This window comes from Euleptes europaea, chromosome 5 (assembly GCF_029931775.1).
Source record: "Euleptes europaea isolate rEulEur1 chromosome 5, rEulEur1.hap1, whole genome shotgun sequence".
In the NCBI taxonomy this organism is placed as follows: domain Eukaryota; kingdom Metazoa; phylum Chordata; class Lepidosauria; order Squamata; family Sphaerodactylidae; genus Euleptes; species Euleptes europaea.
Window position 1 is genome coordinate 47,337,087 of NC_079316.1, and position 17,393 is coordinate 47,354,479.

A 17,393-nucleotide genomic window follows, 5' to 3' on the forward strand; every position below is an offset into this window, starting at 1 on the left:
TGCCCTTTTTGACTACTGCGAACAGACTAACGCGGCTGCCCACTGTGAATTATCAAACCAAAAAGTAACTGAACCCTCCTGATAGATGAGGCGTGCCCGTGACGACTTTATATCGTCCCGGGCGACGATTGGACAAGGACTAAACAAGCGTGCCCTTTCCCGCGGCCCAATTTGTTGACGTAGTAGAATGTTATTGGTGACGCCTAGCCGGTCGCGGGTGAAGTGTGCAATTCTGATTGGCCAGTGCAGGGAAAGGGAGTCTGCGGTGCCGTGTTCTGATTGGGCGGTTTCCTCACCGGGTCCTGCCTCGCTTTCTCTCATGCCTCGGGTTCCCGGCGAGTGAGCGCGGTGGGGGTACGGAAGCGGCTTGAAGACTCCCCCGCCATGTCCCCTCGCTCCCTTGGTGGTCTCCTAGTGCTGCTGTGCATGCTTGGGGCCGCCATTGCTGGGTAAGGCCGAGGGAGGCGGGCAGGAGTCGGGAGCAAATGCCTCCCCGCTTTCAGTGTTCTCGTGGCTAGTTTGAGCTGTTCGGTCGCCCGAGTCGGGTCCTAAGGAGCGACCAAAGCTACGCTGCTTCCCAGGCCCACTTCTCCCCCCCTCAGTCTCTGGGTCCATAATGGTCATGGGCACTGTTTTTCTCGCGAGTGGAGGTCCTGACCGTTAATTACGGGGAGCCTCGTTCAGACAGGGTTGCCAACCAACAGGGAGGGCCTGGAGAGCCCCTGGAATTAAAACGGGTCTTCAGCTGAGATAAATCAGTTCCTTTTGGCAGAAAACGGCAGCTTTCGAGGGTGATCTCTATGGCATTGTATTAGGCTGAGGTCCCTCCCCTCCTGAAACCCAGTCCTCCTCAGGTTCTGCCCCCAAATCTCAAGGAATTTCCCCACCCAGAATTGGAAACCCTAGGTTCAAATCTCCTCTCGACTACAAAGCTTGCTAAGTGACCTTAGGCTAGCCATTCTCTTTCGGCCTAACCTACCTTACAGGATGGTTGTGAAGATAAAATGGGAGGAAGAGCAAAGCAAGTATACTGTCTCAAGTTCTTTGCAGGGAGGTCTGGGGAAAAACCTAGACATTAAGTTCCATCCTCCCACGGTGATGTGATTGAGCCCCTTGCATCTGTAGCAAATGATGGAATTTCTGTAAAGGCTAGTTGTCAGGTTATGATTCTGAAAGGGTGTGTGTGCATGTGAGAAAAGTTTCACATTCTGAAAGTATCCCTTTTGTTAAAAGTATAAAAGATTGTATCTGTAACAGCTAATTTTCTGCCTTATGTGCATGCACACACATACTCAATCCCTCATCAGACAACTGGGGGTGCAGAGGGTGAGATAAACAGTAACGTTACGCTGGGTTTAATGTATATGATTGGCCTTCCCTATAATGTTGGGAGAAAGGTAGTTGTGTGATTGTTACTAGCAGTGTGGAAAATAAATGGTTTTTTTCCCATTGTAGTTATTGTTGTTGGTATACTTATAGTAACGCCAATCATCCACTGCATGTTTAGTGTGATTGGTTGTGCATATGACTGCTGAATACAAATGTTAAAATAATACTTGAGTTTATGGGTCCTGCTTGTTGAGTTTGATGCTGCCTTGGAGATGCCATACATGGCATCCCCTGGATTAAATGCTTGCAGGCTCTCTCTGTGTTGTATTTATTGCAGTTGGTAGCAGTATTGGAGGGGAACCATACCTTCTTGTTCTCTTCCTAGCCTGAATATTGTTAACGGGTTCTGTGCATTATTATTTTTTTAGGAGAGATTTCTACAAAATCTTGGGAGTGTCTCGCAGTGCATCTGTTAAAGATATTAAAAAGGCCTACAGAAAGTTAGCCCTACAGCTGCATCCAGACCGTAACCCCGATGATCCACGTGCGCAGGAAAAGTTTCAGGATCTTGGGGCTGCCTATGAGGTTAGTAAAGAAGCAAAAAAGATGCCCGAGCTCTGGATTTTGGTTTTGAATTCCTGTCTTTGCTATGATAGAGCTTGACAGATTTAGCAGTATTTGAAAAATGCTGGGTAGTTCTTGGATGTGCAACAGGCAGCTTTTTGTGGTTTCAGGAGAAAAATGGGGATGTGTGAAGTTTCCTTCTATTCACCCATATCCGCTATAAACTTCCATATGTAGTGACTCCATGGTTATCACCAATATTTTTAATTTTATATAATTGTCAGTTGTGTTTAAGGTTAAGTTAAGTGCATTTAATTTCTGGGTTATTGAAACTGGAGAATGATTCGGTATTGGTTTATGATCTATTCTTTGTTAAAATCTGCTGATTGAAGAGCAAGTATTTTAAACATTCAGTGTCATTGGTATTTGGTTCTCTAGGCTAGGACAAATCAAGCCAATTCTTGGTGTTGTCATGTAATTGGGCTTCATCCTAGTCTCTTGGCAAGAAATTTTAGATACAATCAGAAATATAACATTAATGTTCTATTGTTAAATCCTAAAGTTATCTTGTATGATTATTTAAAAGATGCAGTAAATATCTTTGTTTTGGATTAGTGTTACATTTGTTATCTACTGGTAAAATGTGTATTGCCTTTGTTTAAATGCTTGATCCTTCTTCTTTAATAGATTGCTTTGGAAGGGTTTTGTTAACTGATTTTATCTCTAAATCAACTTAAAAAAAGGTGGGAAAATGAATTGGCTGATAAGTTTGTAAATTATTATTTATTGAATGTTGTCCCAAAACTTTGGATTTCAATGATCAACCACTTTTAAGAATTTGCTATAAATGATGTAATATGCTAACAAAATAACCCCAAAGTCTAGATAGTTGTTTGGTCCTTGCACTCTAGCTGATAGCTCCTAGGAGCCTAAAAGTACCGTAAGTTTTCTCTATGATGCCCTGCTTCCTTTTTCACTGCATTTAGGAAGGATTCCTGCATTGTGTTCTATATATGCAAATCCAAATGTGTAAATGTGTCAGACAATGTGTGAATTTTTAATATTGGGGTAATCATACTGTTGTGTATGTATTCTCCATCCAGCTGATTGATTTGCTTCCTTGTGCTCTTACCTCATATGCATATGTGAATAAAAACATACTGTGCCAGCAATTTATATACTGTGAAAACAAATCCCAGGAGCAACATGAGAAGAATGAGGAAAAAATAGTAGATAAAGTTAGACTTATTTAGTATGTAAGAATTAGGAATAGGGGTGAGTTAATAATGGACATGCCAAACTAACCCTTGAGAACAATATAGAAATTCATCTTTATTAAAGCTTTGTCTAATATGCATAGCCATGTATACTGTTGTCTCATTCAGGTGCTATCAGATGAGGAAAAGCGAAAGCAGTATGATGCATATGGAGAAGAAGGTTTAAAAGAAGGTCACCAGGGTTCCCATGGAGATATTTTTTCACAGTAAGTCTACCTTGTTCCTCCAATTATTACTTTTTTCCCCATGGCAGAACAAGCCTTATCAAAATACAGTTAGCGAAGCAACACTGGTATTCTCACAAGTGCCAGTATTACTTCCAAAGTTGTTTGTTATCCTGTAGTTTTTCTGTGGCTTAGTCAAAAAGTATAAATGTTGACTGAGCATAGAAACTAACGGATAATGTGAGACACATTTTTCAGCTTTGGGGGTGGGGGGTGCACTAACCTCACTGGAATGAATAGGAACATTTTTTTTCCTTTTCTGAGCTCCAAGGCACATGGCAAAACCACTTACTACTGGCTTTTTAATGTAGTGTGCCTAGCAGAATCATCAGTTAAAAGACTGTGTCATCAGACTGATGGTAGAATTTCATCTGTAGTTTGCATCTATGATCAATAGATTGGTCAGATGATGTTTTAGAGTAGCAACTAGAGATATACACACACAAATGTGTTTGGTCTCGGTTAGTTTTAGTTTTAAATGTTCTTATTCCATCATTACACTTGTCCAGTTTCTTTTGTCCTGTTATTTGATTCAATACAAAATATTTACAAGCTGTATCTGCCCCAATAACGAATGAAATTGAGGGGTTGTTCCTCTTACCCAAGGGAATCTCCTTGCCAGATTTTAGCTACTTAAGAGAAAGGGTTCCTTGCAAGGCTCCTTTGCACAACAGGCCGAGTTAGACATTTGGCAATCCAAGAAAGTTGGCAATGGTGGGTATAAATAACATATACTTGAGTGTTCCTCTTATATGAATCTGCTTGTTCACATCTAAAGTGGTTGGGGGAGCTCTTATTTTTTTAAAATGAAAATGGAGCATACATGTGGTGTGTGTGTGTCCCCCACAACACCTTTTTTTCTCCCAACCCAGCTTCTCTGTCAGAAATATGCCAGGCTGTGAGGAAAATGCTTCAAACACCAGAGTGCAGTGAGGCAGGGTGCAGCAGGGAACGAGGTTTTAATCCTCTTTCTCATATGTTAATTTCTGTTTTAAAAGAATTGTCAGTGCAGTACTCGTTATAGCAAGATCTATGTGTAACTCAGGGTAAATAGTGCTGCTCGATCCCGTCCCCCGGGGAGTTGGTAGCCTTGGCTGAATGGAATCTCAGGAAACCATTCCTGTTCAGCACTATTTCAAAGATGAGGTGTCTGGAAGTACTGTGGAAGATAAGGCAACTCTGTATGCAAGTGTATGTGTAAGGGATCTGCAAGAAAAGTGGGAGTGTTAAGGCAAATACTTTTCATACATAGGTTTTTTTCACAGATGCCCACTTGCACTGTATTAAGTGGCCCAGGAAGCACTCTCCCTGCTGGAGCACCTTGCAACCACTCAAACCCACTCTGGGATGAGGAGCAGTTTTTGAGCATCTCTTTCCTCCTGTTTTCTCCTCAGTGAGAACGAAAAGTTGGACTTAAATATGAGGTTCTGGTTCCTTCTATTAGATTAATAGGAGAGCAGGCAAATCACCCTAGTGAAGATCAGACAAAATTTACTGGTTCAGGCTGTGCAATTCCCCACTAGCATCAGGTGGTGTATCAGAAACCTTCTGAAGTTGCCCTTGCTTATTTCTGTCTGTAAGCCATTTTTCTTCGATTCTTAAAATTGCACATTGACTGCTGTCTTTGCAGTTTTCCTCCATTTTGGGGTCTGCCCTAGCAAGCAGGTTCTATTCCTGTTTTCATTACATTTGGCTCACAGATTAATGTACCTATGAACATTGGATAGGGGAGATCTCTCAGGAAAGGGGTACGAGTTTGGTTGATCCTACTTTCATACTTGACAGAATTAATGCTGTCTTGCCTGCCACCCTGCCGGTTGAGCCTAAAATAACCTCTTGATGTCCAGCTCCCTTTCTGTCTAAAGTAACTGTTGCTTCTTTTGTAGTTTCTTTGGGGACTTCTCTCAGGAAAGGGGTACGAGTTTGGTTGATCCTTTCATACTTGACAGAATTAATGCTGTCTTGCCTGCCACCCTGCCGGTTGAGCCTAAAATAACCTCTTGATGTCCAGCTCCCTTTCTGTCTAAAGTAACTGTTGCTTCTTTTGTAGTTTCTTTGGGGACTTTGGCTTCATGTTTGGAGGAAGTCCTCGCCAGCAAGACAGAAACATTCCAAGAGGAAGTGACATCATTGTGGATCTAGAAGTTACACTGGAAGAAGTGTATTCAGGAAACTTTGTGGAAGTAAGTACCATCCTGTCGTGAAGGGCTCCTTTGTTTATTGAAGTCTGCTAGCCACGGTTTTATTAAGAACGTAACAATTCTGAGGAATAATGGCAATTATGTGCTGTTGTTTGAACAGAGAAATTGGGGACATACAGAGGACTTAAATGAGCCACAGCATTGAAGCTTCTGATTCCTTGTGTTTGCTGATCTCTGAGATGTTTACTGCCCTGTGCATCACTTTCAAATGAATGAAAGGTTATTGAAGAAGAGCATTCGTTCTGTTAATAGGAAGCATGCTGAAAAGCAGTGAACAATATTATTTCTGTTAATTAGGAAGCATGCTGAAAAGCAGTGAATTGCTTGTCATTTTCTATTACTAGTGAGAGGCTGCAGTTTTGCAGAAGTATGTCTCTAGCAAGTGAGAGGGATCTTGATGATGAAAGAGAATACTGTTGCTTGTGCTTGTACTTTATGCTTATCAGACAACACATTGAAGCACATTATTGTTATCTAAGTCTGTATTGTGTTGGTCTTGAAGGCATTGACAGATAAAAGATAACGGTGGTGCTAATGTTCTAGTAGTGAATTAATTGCAACATGTAGAATATTGTAAGCAAAGCTTCAGTGCTAACTGACCAGGCTTCTTTTAGCAAAAGAGCTGCTGCCGAGTTAAATTAATTTCAGAGTTTCACAGATCTGCGGCTGGGCCACCAATGAGGGCAGTTCCCCCTGTTCTAGGGGTACTCTTTGTTTGCTGTCTTTTACCTGTTTCACTGGCTTTACAGAGGAACCTCGCTTGCTTTCCTTCTGTTCTCTGCAAAAGCCCCACATGAAATGAAATAAGACTGAGTCCTTTCCCAAGACCTCTTGCATGCAGAGAGGATGGGTGGGGGGGCCCTAGGGCCTGTATCACCCCATGTGAGTCTTTGAGGAAGTTTCTCTCGTCACTTCCCACACATGTGTGGAGGTGTTGGGGAAGAAAGAGGCAAGAAGGACTCATGGCAGTTCTTACCATCTCCGAAGCCCCACGTGAGTTGAATTAAGAACCTGGGTGGGGGGGGGGTGGCAATCATAGATATTGGCCTCCAGTAAGGTAGGGTGCACAGAAGTCCTACCTGAAAAGAACTAGGAGTCTGTCCTTCCCTAGGCCCTCTGGTATGCAGAGGATTGGGGAGGCTAGAGGCTGTCAAAGTGTGTGGACCCTTGCACAAGTTGCTGCATGTGCTATGGTTCCATTTACTTCAGAGGTGCTTAGGCTATTCATTGCAGTGTCAGTGGGAGCGGGTCAAGAGTATTGCTAGCCTATCATATTTTGTTTTCATATGTGCGACCTGTCAAGGGACAGGTCCCTTGTCAAGGGACTCAGGTGGCATCGCTGGGGCTAGAATGCTCTACATAGTATAATTTTTCAGAGATTCTGTATGTATTTTTTCAGGTTATTCGTAACAAACCAGTAGCAAGACAAGCACCCGGTAAAAGAAAATGCAATTGCCGGCAAGAGATGAGGACAACCCAGCTAGGCCCAGGGCGTTTCCAGATGACCCAAGAAGTGGTCTGTGATGAGTGTCCCAATGTCAAGTGAGTCTTATGTTATCTTGGTTATGTTCATCGTTTATAATCATGCCTGACTGCCAAAAGTAGCAAGAATAGTGATTACATTTCCAATGTAAGCCACATGGTGGTGTAAGTTACTGCTTATCTTTGTGAATGAAAACTGTTACTTGGAAATCCCTCTGGGTTACCAGCTTAACTGGAATGTGAATAATTTCCCTGTCAGTGCCACTTTTCGTTGCTCTGGAACCTTAATAGTTCATGAAGGAGATCACACCCATTCTGACCCTGTTCAATAGGCAAAAGTAGTTCCAGGTTTATTGTGGCACTTGATCTTCGTGTGTAAATTGGATGGTTTGTTCTCTAGTCAACAAATCCGGATTCTAAACTAGAATTAAACAATGGTTTATAATCCCGGTTTGCAGACTAGGAAACAAACCAGTTTGTTTTGTCTGATTGTCAGCCCATTCCTGAGGCTGGGGGCCAAATCGCCTTAGGAGGCGGTGTGACCCCTATGCCTGTGCCACTTCCACCATGCAAACTGGAACGGAAGCCAGTATGGGGGCCACTTACACTGGCCCCCCTGGACCGCAGTGGCAGCGTGGTCGTTGGATGCATGTGCGGTCCCCCCAGCGGTGTTCTCCTGGCACGAGTCCCCATGCCAGCGTCCCGGGAGGCATTCTCAGGGCGTTCTAAGGGGCAGAGCTGCCTTTAGGCAGCTTTCAAACCCCTTTCACCTTGGGAATGCTTCTTGGGACGCCGGTTGTCCTGCACCACCTTTTTTGGTGGCACAGGCCCTCTTTCCCCTCTGAGGGGTGGGGGGGAGCCTTTTTCCTGATTTTTATGTTGAGGGGGGAAAGCCTTTTTTCCCCTCCACTGCAGCTAGGAAGCCTCTGAAGAGGCTTTTCAGCTGTGCCATCCCGGCCGCTGCAGTTCCCACCCCACCCTAAGGAATGGACTGTTAGTCATCAAGACAAACTGTTTTGTTTTGTGATTGTGGAGTTCATTAATCTGAGCCACACAAGAGGGGAGGAGGGAAGGTAAATGCTCTAAGTCAAGTTCCAGTTTGTTGTTATGCTTGAATAGGTCCTGCAAACTATGGACATCACTTGGACAATTCGTTCTGACCAGCATCTTTACATATAAAAGCGAGAAAGTACCTTGAAGAATCCAAACTTCTTAACTAGGTCAAAGACTAATTTTAGAGCAGTAGTTGTATGGAGCCCCGTGGCACAGAGTGGTAAGCTGCAGTACTGCGGTCCAAGCTCTGCTCATGACCTGAGTTCGATCCCGACAAAAGTTGGTTTCAGGTAGCCGGCTCAAGGTTGACTCAGCCTTCCATCCATCCTAGGTCAGTAAAATGAGTACCCAGCTTGCTGGGGGTAAAGGGAAGATGACTTGGGAAGGCACTGGCAAACCACCCCATATAACAAAATCTGCTTAGTAAATGTCGGGATGTGACGTCACCCCATGGGTCAGGAATGACCCGGTGCTTGCACTGAGGACCTTTACCTTTAGTTGTATTTCATGTTGTCTTGCCCCAAATATACTTTTGAACAGCACAATTACATAAGCCTTTTGGTTTCCTCACAACAGAAACAAATAGAATAATTTCCCCTTAACATTGTTCTCGGCTAAAGGAAACTTATATAGGCGATTAAGTCTTGTACACTTGATTCCAACTCCCAAATTTAGGCGCAGATGGGATGTAGCTTTCAGGGATCCCTCTCTCCCTACACATGCCCTCCTTCCCTTCAGCAGGCAATGGCTGCCAACAGACTGGTTCTAGGGTTGTACTGGAGGTATATGAGGTATGAAGGACCCAGGAAGGGAAAACAAGCAACTGTCTGTTAATACTATAGCAGTTAAGTAAAAGAACAGTTACGAAAATGAGGCTGAATTAATGCAAGGACACTACAACTACACAGAGCAAAACTCGCACAGAAAAGAAGCTGGCTGGAAAACAACAGAGCTTCCTAACGCAACTGTCTTACTTGGTTCCAATTCCTGCCTGAGTACCTGAGCCCAGTAGGCATACTCACCTCCTGTGGGGCAAGGGATCAACTCCCTTCAAAAGCAGCATAACTACTGCTCAGCTTGAGGAGAGTGAGTGAACAGTTTCCCTCTCTGTGCAGGGTCTGGTGTGTTTCCTGTCCATGCTCTACCTCCTCACCAGTGATTAGCTTCGGCTTCCCCCCCACAAGTCCAATCATAAGGCTTGGAGGGTACTTGGGAACTGTAGGCCTGTTTGAAAATTTACACAACAGCGTGAGGCCTTTATGGAAGACAAGCTTCTCTGAGACCTCCCGGCCATTTTTTTTATTATTTTTTTGCCATCCTTAGGCAGGGTTGCCAAGCGTCTGTTTTTGAACAGTCCAGTGTTTGTGCTTTCTGTCTGGGATTATAAACTGAAAAAATACTGGACATATAAATGTCCAGTATTTTCCAGTTAAGTTTTCTAAGTAAATAAGGGTTGAGGGGGTGGCGTTAGGAGTGACAGGCTGTGTGGCTGGCAGAGGACAAGGGATGATAGGGGGAGCCAGCCCTCTGGGCCAGAATGCAGGTGGCAGAATTGAGGCAGCGACTGCAGGGTGCTGTCATGCCAACAGTGTTGGATGAAGAGGCATGAGACATGGCAGCCCAAGGTAACAGGGACGGAGCAATGGCTGCATTGCTATCTGCTGCAAGTCTGAATCATGGGGGCCCACCACCTCATAGTTGTCTGTGAGCCTGCCCACAGAAGATATCCACTTCCTGCCGGCTCTCCCCCGCCCCGCCCCCATCTTGGGCGCAGCCTGGATAAACCAAAACATCCTCTTCCCTGATTTGCTGCTTTCCTGATGAGAGGCTTCCCCCTGTGCGGGCTGAGCCCAGTGGTCAAATGCCCAGGCAGGCCAGTCTGGGGGCATCGATAGGAGTGCCAAGCGAGAAGTACACAGAGCCAAGACTAGAGTTCTTGCTAGTATGGCTGCAGGTGTGAGGTGTGTCTAGTGTTGCCTGTGGGGCTCCCAACTTTTCCTGTCTCCGTTTTTCCTCCTTTGGCATAAAAAGGGGTTTCCTGTGATTGTCTCAAGTGTGAGTTTTGTATAGATGTGAACTAAGCATTGCTGGGTGAGGGGAGACTGGAAGACGATGGCACCAGTTCTTACTGCCCCTTCTGAAAATCAGAGAGCTAGAATAAGGGTGGATTCCCTTCTCCAGGAAGGAAGGTTAAGCAAGAGTTTTTCCCGCAGATTACAAATCCACATTTAAAACATACCAAATAACCCTCTCCCCCCAAACTTGCCTGTAGCCTATAACCCATCCCTGCTCCTCTCCCTCCAGAGCAAAAGACCTGGTGCTTTAGGCAACCGTGCTACAGCATTAGACTGATAACGTTTGGGGTTAGGTGAGCAGGAAGCGGCTGAGCTTTATTGGTTGGGGAAAGGGAATCTTCCAGCTGTGCGTCTACTGCTCTGTGATTCTTTGTGAGCTCCCAACTTGTAGAACATTAGCTGAGAGTCCTTCCCATGGTTGTCAGACACCCTGGATTTCAAATCAGGAGCCCCGCAAGTCAGGTGCAGATTTCCCTCAATATTAAGAGTTTCTTGTTATAACATCAAATGATGCATTTCCTCAGAAAAGGATTAGGGCTTCTCCAAATCTGAGAAAAGTTGGTAAAACCTCCTGTTGTTGAAAAATTAAAAATTGACAAAAGCAGCAGAATCTAATGAAAAATATAAGATGTAGTGCAGATTGTCATCAATACACTTCCCATATTGTGGGTGTATGGTCGGCAAATTTTTATCTAGTATGTCCAGTATTTTTGTTGAAACCATCTGGCACCCCTAGTGTTAGGCCTAAGATCATGACAATCACTCATACCAGTTATACAGGAGAGTTATTCAGTGTTGGTATTGCAACTTGTCCCTTAGTAGTGATCCAAAGGGGATGTGATCTTCACATGCCTTATTTCAGAACTGAAGTTCAGGGTGACCCTCTGCTCTGGCTGTCAGTTCCAAGTCTTGAAAGGTTACAATAGAAATCAGACAATGCTTTGTTCAGACGTTTTTTTTCCTGCTACAGTAACATCAAAAACAAATAAGGGAAGTGGGTACCCTTTGTAGTCTGGTAGAGCTGACAAGCAGAAATAGTTAAGGATAGTGAGACTTGCAGTTGCATCCAGCAGCATTCTTCTAAATGATTTATTCGAGTCATCAGGAAATACCTAGCTGCTTTTTGTATTATTCCTCTAGTAGACCCAGCAGTGTTATTCTACAGTAGTGGGGAAAGAAAGTCAAACAACCCTGCCAAAAAAACAAAGCCCCACTGAATACTGAAGTCTACTTGGTAGAAGTATGTTTTCAAACATTTGCTGCCTTTCTTGTTTCTCAGGCTTGTGAATGAAGAGCGGACCCTAGAGGTGGAGATAGAGCCTGGTGTGAGGGATGGCATGGAATATCCCTTTATTGGGGAAGGTATAACTTTCATTTCTGTTCTAACAAACTTCACTAGTACTGTTTTGACCAGTGGTGGTAAAGATGTTTCTCAAATTTCCTGGTACCCAGGTTAGGTTTGAAAAGAGAACATGGCTCCGGCATTCATTACTGGAGGCCTGAAAATGTCAACTATGCTGCTTGTGTATTACTTTCATACATGGCCTGTGGTGCAGAATACGTTTCCTGGGAAACACAACTTTTATTTTTCTTACAGACACTTTTTCCCCAAAATGCAAACTTCTGGTCCTTGTGGTTGTAGAAAGAACTGTGGCAATGTACAGTTAGTATACAGGCAAGGCATCTTGTGATGCTGGAATTGGAAGTTTGTCTTTCCCAGATGCTCGTTCTCATTTCCCCTTGACTTTATGCCCTTCCCACTGTTGACCATGAAGCACTGTTCCAGAATCTGAGTGAACTGTCGTATTGATCACAGTAGATATGTGCAAATCTTTATTTAGATAAATATTTAAAAACATGAACGCTTGCTTTTTGTAGCAAACATACTGTCTCTCCCCTCCCAATCTGTGCGTGTTATTTTATCAAGGGTGTGTGAATCATATTTTTATGAACACATTTGTCTGCAGGCTAGCAGATGGAATTAACTACCTTTGCATACTGAAGCAAACCAATTGTTTCCTTTGGATAGCACTTACAGCTTGTATGATTCTCTCAAATCATAGTAGGTCTGAATAATTTGTACTGGTGAACTCTTTGACTTCTGCTTAACATGCCCAATCCCATTTTCAATCTTAGGTGAACCACATGTTGATGGGGAGCCAGGTGACCTGCGCTTCCGAATAAAAGTTCTTAAGTAAGTTAGGTTTCAATTATTTTTTTGACTTGCTTAGTTGGGAAAGTCATTTGTAAATGTGGTGTAGCGGTTAAGAGCGGCGGACTCTAATCTGGTGAACTGGGTTTGTTTCCCCACTCCTCCACATGAAGCCTGCTGGGTGACCTTGGGCTAGTCACAGTTCTCTCCGAACTCTCTCTACCTCACAAGGTGTCTGTGGTGGGAAAGGGAAGGTGATTGTAAGCCACTTTGAGAGTCCTTAAAGGTAGAAAAAAGTGGGGTATAAAAACCAACTCTTCTTCTTCTATGTTGACCCATCATGAAACAGAGCAATGCCCTCCTTGGCAGATGCTGAAAAATATTGGTTTCATTGTGTCTTATTGTCTGTGTCAATGGATGTCCTTCATCAAGAAGAAATACCATAATGTTAAATGATACACACACACCATCATCTTGAGAGACACAGGAAATCTGAAAGGGAGTGGGGCCTTCCTCCTACCAGCCAAGAATCCCCTGGCAGAGGGAGGGTAACTGCATCCTCAATCCCCCATCATTTCTACCATATTCAGGAAGAAGGGAGCCCAGGAAAAGCTGCTGCTTTCTTCTGATTGTGAGACCATGTTTATGTTACTCTCCCCTCTTGATTATAGGCATCCAGTCTTCGAACGAAGAGAGGATGATTTATATACAAATGTGACTATCTCGCTGGTCGAGGCTCTAGTGGGCTTTGAGATGGATATTGCCCATTTGGATGGGCATAAGGTGAGAGAGAAGATGGTTCCTACTTTGTCCTGTTTTGGTGGGATACAAGCAGGCTAAAAGTAGACATTGTAGGCTCCTACACTATTTCCATGGTGTTTTGATATTTTATTGTAAAATCTCCCACCCCCCTTCTGCTTCCTTCAGGTCCACATTGCCCGGGATAAAATCACAAAGCCTGGAGCAAAGCTGTGGAAGAAAGGGGAAGGTCTTCCCAATTTTGACAACAACAACATTAAAGGCTCTCTAATAATCACATTTGATGTGGATTTTCCCAAAGAGCAACTGACAAGTGAACAGCGAGAAGGTTTGTATTTTAAACAGCTGAAAATTGTGCTATTACAATAGATTCCCAAACATTTTGAACAATAATTGCTAGTAGTCATGTATTCTCCTCTGGCTGAGATTAGGAAGGTATGTTACATAACCTGTATGTATCTTCAAAAGCATATAGCAGCAGCACCATAGCATGGTGCAGTGGTTAAGAACAGTGGTTTGGAGCAGTGGACTCTGATCTAAAGAACCAGGTTTGATTCCCCACTCCTCCACATGAGCAGCGGATGCTAATCTGGTGAACTGGATTTCTTTCCCCACTCTTCCACATGAAGCCAGCTGGGTGACCTTGGGCTAGTCAAACTCTCTCAGCCCCACCTACTTCACAGGGTGTCTGTTGTGGGGAGGGGAAGGGAAGGTGATTGTAAGCTGGTTTGATTCTTCCTTAAGTGGTAGAGAAAGTCAGCATGTAAAAACCAACTCTTCTTCTTATTTCTACCCTATACATTTTTGCTGCTTTATTGAGAAATAATCCAGCTCTATAGTTGAAGGTATTTTTTAGTCCAGCTTGCTGTAGCCTATCAGTGGGAAAGGATGCCTTGTTTACGATTTTGTTCCTCTAGGTAAGCTGTTCCACTGACCAGCTATAACGTCCCAGTCTATGACTACTACAAAGATAGTGAGGAATGTGCCCAGATCTCTCCTGGGCCTATTTCATAGTCATTAACAAAGACTGAGGCTGGTTGGACAGGGAGCCAAAATCTGTGATCTTTTCCAGGTGCCTTGCTTATTCCCAGTCTCCTATGCAGACAATGCCCACGGTAATATCACTGTGCTTGTGGCACAGCGGTTTTTCTGTTCATTGGCAGTATTTGCATGTCCCTTTCTCTCAAACTTCTTAAGTGTCAGTGTAATGTTGTCACTGAGAATCAGAACAGTGTGAGTGAGTTGGTTTTCCTTTTGACAGTTTAGGATGAGATGAGACGAGCGTTGTGTGCTATATGTAATTATTCTTTTTTCCCCTTTTCTAGGCCTAAAACAGCTGCTAAGACAGGCATCGGTTCAGAAGGTGTACAATGGTCTGCAGGGATATTAAGACGGAGAAAAATGGACTTTGTTGCAAACAAGTGAAATCAGTGCTGTAAACTGCAGTCTTCTGGTCATTGTAGAGAAAACCTGAGAGATGTTGGAGTGACTATTAAGACCTCCGTTTGTACAAATAATGGGGTTGGATCTGGGGCAGATCAGAAGAGATAAAAGAAACTTCCTGATTCAGGACACAACTGGTGCTGCCTATTTGGAGCTGTCAGGCTCCAGAAGTAAAAGAGATGAGGCGTTTTAACACAAGTACCAAGTTGAACTTCTGGTTTTAAAATATATTTTGATGTTAACTTTTTCTTGCCCCTTGGAATGACTTTTCATAATTAACGTTTGTTTCCCCTCTCCTCCTTGAGCTCGTATCAGATTCATTTCAGGCAGTGTCCCCTCCTGGGTTCTGTGCCGGTGGCAGTTTGGGTTCTTGAGGCCCAGTTTTGAGGCTATTAGTTAAAAATGTTTCCTTTATGTTCTATTTTTTTATTATTTAAAAAAAATACCTAGTCTTTAAGAAATGACTGGGCATCAACACCATGAGTTTCACTTAATCTGTCCCTTCATCTCATCTTCTTCATAAATGTCCATGTGAATCCAGTTTACATGGCAGAAGGTTACTTTTAGTTTTTGCCATCACCCAGAGGAGTGTCTAGCTCCCCTTTAGCACTGCTGTGGTTTGTGGCATTGCCCGTGTGAGACTGGCATCTTTCTGTGCACCTATAAAACTGGCAACTGCACTTACACTTTTTTGCTGTTTAAACTAGTGAAAGGAATATAATGTGTTATCCGTGGTATCTTAAAAGCAAACAATCCAGCAAGCAAAGGCTATGTAGTCCCTTCAGTCATTTTGTTACCCTTTGATCTATGGAGTGCACAGAGAAGATTCTCCATTGTTCTAATGAACTTGTTGCTTGGCAACATACCCTTTGTAGGCAGTTTGTTCTACATGCACAGAACAAAAATCCATCATCCTGCCTTACCATCGTCTTTAGGCAACTACTGCCGTGATTTCCCCGTTTTTTTGTAAACAAAGTGTGCTAAAGGAAAAAAACTGGAAGAAAGGTTATGGTTCAACACGATTCATTTTTACATATTTGTTCTACTGATTAATCCAGGGTAGTGGCCTGTCATTCTATTATCAATTTTAGAACTAATTTGTGTTTTACATTACAATTGTGTTCACAACAGTAAACCGCCATAAAATGGTGATACGCTGGGGGCAGCAGCCGCTCAGCTTTTCAACCAGTTGTTTTGGTTTCACACTGGTGGTATTTTACTGCTGCAAATGCCAGCATATGAACATACACTTCTGTGCATAAAATGTGAATTGACTTTTGGGTATTTCCAGCTGCTTAGGAACACTGACTTTAGTGTCTTGGTTCTTGGAGATCATGATTGGAAAACTAACAAAAGTACACATTTTTGTTTCTTTTCTCTTAGTTAGCATACCCAGATGTTTAGTAAGCACACTGCCTCCTAAATTTGTCTGTCATGCAGTCAGCTTTATGGTGTTCAATACTATGTGTGTATGTTTCCTCCTTTGTGAGAAAGTTAACTGGAATTTTTCTTCCCGGCTCAGCTCCCTGCACTAAATGTTGACTTGAGGGCCAAACAGTAGTTATTTTCTCTGTAAAAACGAGAGTGCATGCATGGCTGTGAATATTTCCTGAAGTAACAGCCAGCAAGGTTACCAATAGCCACATATTATTGTGATATAAACATTTCCCCATCGAGATAAAAAGGATACCCCTGTCATCTATGCGGAGGCAGACTTAAGTTGAAAGGATTTATCCCAAGAAAAATCCAGCATTTGAAGCATTTGTTTTTCTCCCCCTTCTTCCCAATACTTTTTGGATGTACTTGCATGTGAGCCCTGAATACATAAATAGAAAGCTCTCCAAGGAGAGGTGCAGGAGTTTCAAGGATGGCTTTCAGAGCTTCTGTGTCCTCAAGCTGAAGTTTGTACTGTTCTGTAAAAAATATTTTGGTGTGTATACCAGTGGGGCCTTGACTGCTTGAGCAACTACCTTTACAAATTTAAAATGTGTTAAGGTTACCTCCTAAGCAGCCATCCTACCAGCATTCTGCTAGTGGGGCAATTATTTCTGTTGCTCTCCCCTTCCAGCTGCACCTGCTACCCTCCCTCACACACGTTGTTCCTGAGCAGAATTTCATGGGGAGCTCTGTGGATTGCAGTAGGAGTGGGGAGGTGGGGAATTCATACTTCCAAGGCTTCACTCTGCCAGCAGTAGTTGGGAATAATTCAGTGAGTTGGATCCTTAGCCTTACAATTCATGGTTAGGCTCAAGATGTTCAATAAGGAAATAACCTTGTTGGGCTGTCTAGTAAAAATTAAACTTGATGGGAGAGGGGTTCAATAATGACATCTACAAAAGAAGCACTGTTTGTAGCTTTCCATTTAATTAAAATAGGTCTCTCTGCTGCTCCTGATCCGATTTTTTTTTAGTCCCTCCTGCTTGCCCAAAGTTCCTGAGATGTTGTGTTGCCTTTATTAAAATTTGGCACTTTATAATAATAATAATATAATATATAACGGACTATGTTACTCACAGATCTTCTTTGCATATCACTTGGAGATGATAGTGTGGTGCCCATCTCTGGATCAAGGAACCCTGTACTTCTCCATCCATTTTTAAAAATATGAATCAAACTCATCTCACTGCATGCTGCTGAAATGAAATAAATGTTAAAGGCTAGCAGTAATAATTCCCATTGCCAGAATGGTTTAAAAAATTAGGAGGGGAAACACTTAAGAAGTCCAAGAACTTGAGAACCATGAAGAAGTCCAGGGCTACTCTCCGTTGATGGTCAGGGCATGCCAAGGCACGATTGGAGAGCCTTCCTCCAGGTAGTATATAGAAAGGTCTGTA

The 17,393-nt window shown here is 43.2% G+C and overlaps 1 protein-coding gene across 1 annotated transcript; it reads left to right on the forward strand.

Annotated features, from left to right (window-relative positions):
• The first annotated feature begins 339 nt into the window (after positions 1-339).
• On the forward strand, positions 340-14,599 carry LOC130477598 (dnaJ homolog subfamily B member 11). Its single transcript, XM_056849613.1, has 10 exons — positions 340-449; positions 1,758-1,914; positions 3,279-3,376; positions 5,445-5,577; positions 6,995-7,137; positions 11,485-11,567; positions 12,342-12,399; positions 13,029-13,140; positions 13,285-13,444; positions 14,442-14,599. The coding sequence occupies exons 1-10, from the start codon at positions 385-387 to the stop codon at positions 14,504-14,506; spliced, it is 1,074 nt and encodes a 357-aa protein (XP_056705591.1). The 5' UTR covers positions 340-384; the 3' UTR covers positions 14,507-14,599.
• The last annotated feature ends 2,794 nt before the right edge of the window (positions 14,600-17,393 follow it).

Bases quoted from the DNA above. Each gene is read 5' to 3' on its own strand.
- LOC130477598 (XM_056849613.1), top strand. From the start codon at position 385: ATGTCCCCTCGCTCCCTTGGTGGTCTCCTAGTGCTGCTGTGCATGCTT. The intron at 7,138-11,484 runs GTGAGTCTTATG...CTTGTTTCTCAG, and splicing joins GATGAGTGTCCCAATGTCAA to GCTTGTGAATGAAGAGCGGA. The intron at 12,400-13,028 runs GTAAGTTAGGTT...TCTTGATTATAG, and splicing joins TTCCGAATAAAAGTTCTTAA to GCATCCAGTCTTCGAACGAA.